General features: G+C 49.4%; 1 protein-coding gene across 1 annotated transcript in view; it reads right to left on the minus strand.

The window, feature by feature from the left end:
* Window positions 1-147: 147 nt before the first annotated feature.
* Window positions 148-1,600, minus strand: part of LOC107307093 (IgGFc-binding protein-like) — a 46,615-nt gene continuing 45,162 nt past the window's right edge. The window contains exon 26 of the mRNA XM_032441678.1: window positions 148-209. Within this exon, the coding sequence (XP_032297569.1) occupies window position 209 (1 nt within the window). The 3' untranslated portion in view covers window positions 148-208. The remainder of the gene's footprint in view (window positions 210-1,600) is intronic.

Genomic DNA, 1,600 nt, shown 5'->3' on the forward strand with positions numbered 1-1,600 from the left:
CATATACCCCCATATCCCCCCATATAACCCCATATCACCCCATATACCCCCATATACCCCCATATCCCCCCATATAACCCCATATAACCCCATATCCCCCCATATAACCCCATATGACCCCATATCCCCCCCCAGACGCAGACGGGGTGTTGGTGCTCAATAGGATTTTATTGGGGTCTGTGGGGTCGTCTCTGCGCTGCAGGGTCCATCTGTGGGAACAAGGGGGGGATAATGGGGTCAGAGTGGGACCCCAAAGGGACCCAACCCCAAAAGGACCCCAAAGGGACCCCAAAAAGACCCCAAAAGACCCCCCAAAAGACCCCAAAGGACCCCCAAAAGACCCCAAAAGGACCCCAAAAGAACCCTATAAAGACCCCAAATAGACCCCAAATATCTCCAACCCTATAAGGACCCCAAAAAGACCCCAAAGGACCCTAAAAGACCCCATAAAGAATCCATAAAGACCCCAAAAGGACCCCAAAAGGACCCCAAAAAACCCCATAAGGACCCAATGTCCCCAACCCCAAAAGGACCCTAAAAGGACCCTAAAAGACTCCAACCCCAAAAGAGATCCCATAAAGACCCCATAAAGACCCCAAATAGACCCCAAATATCTCCAACCCTATAAGGACCCCAAAAGGACCCCAAAGGACCCTAAAAGACCCCATAAAGAACACATAAAGACCCCAACAGGACCCCAAAAGGACCCAATGTCCCCAACCCCAAAAGGACCCCAAAAGACCCTAAAAGACCCTAAAAGACCCCAAATGACCCCCAAAAGACCCCAAAAGGACCCCAAAAGAACCCTATAAAGATCCCAAATAGACCCCAAATATCTCCAACCCTATAAGGACCCCAAAAGGACCCCAAAGGACCCTAAAAGACCCCATAAAGAACCCATAAAGACCCCAAATGGACCCCAAAAGGACCCTAAAAGACCCCAACCCCAAAAGAGATCCCATAAAGACCCCATAAAGACCCCAAAAGACCCCAAAAGCCCCCAAAAGACCCCATAAAGACCCCATAAAGACCCCAAAAAGACCCTAAAAGCCCCCAAAAGACCCCAAATGACCCCAAAAAACCCCATAAAGACCCCATAAAGACCCCAAAAGACCCCAAATGTCCCCAACCCCAAAAGGACCCCAAAAGACCCTAAAAGACCCCAACCCCAAAAGAGATCCCATAAAGACCCCATAAAGACCCCAAATAGACCCCAAATATCTCCAACCCTATAAGGACCCCAAAAGGACCCCAAAAGGACCCTAAAAGACCCCATAAAGAACCCATAAAGACCCCAAAAGGACCCCAAAAGGACCCCAAAAAACCCCATAAGGACCCAATGTCCCCAACCCCAAAAGGACCCCAAAAGGACCCTAAAAGACCCCAACCCCAAAAGAGATCCCATAAAGACCCCATAAAGACCCCAAATGACCCCAAAAGACCCCATAAAGACCCCAAATGTCCCCAACCCCAAAAGGACCCCAAAAGGACCCTAAAAGACCCCAACCCCAAAAGAGATCCCATAAAGACCCCATAAAGACCCCAAAAGGACCCCAAATGACCCCAAAAAGACCCTAAAAGCCCCCAAAAGACCCCAAAT

Source organism: Coturnix japonica, unplaced genomic scaffold (assembly GCF_001577835.2).
Source record: "Coturnix japonica isolate 7356 unplaced genomic scaffold, Coturnix japonica 2.1 chrUnrandom486, whole genome shotgun sequence".
NCBI lineage: Eukaryota > Metazoa > Chordata > Aves > Galliformes > Phasianidae > Coturnix > Coturnix japonica.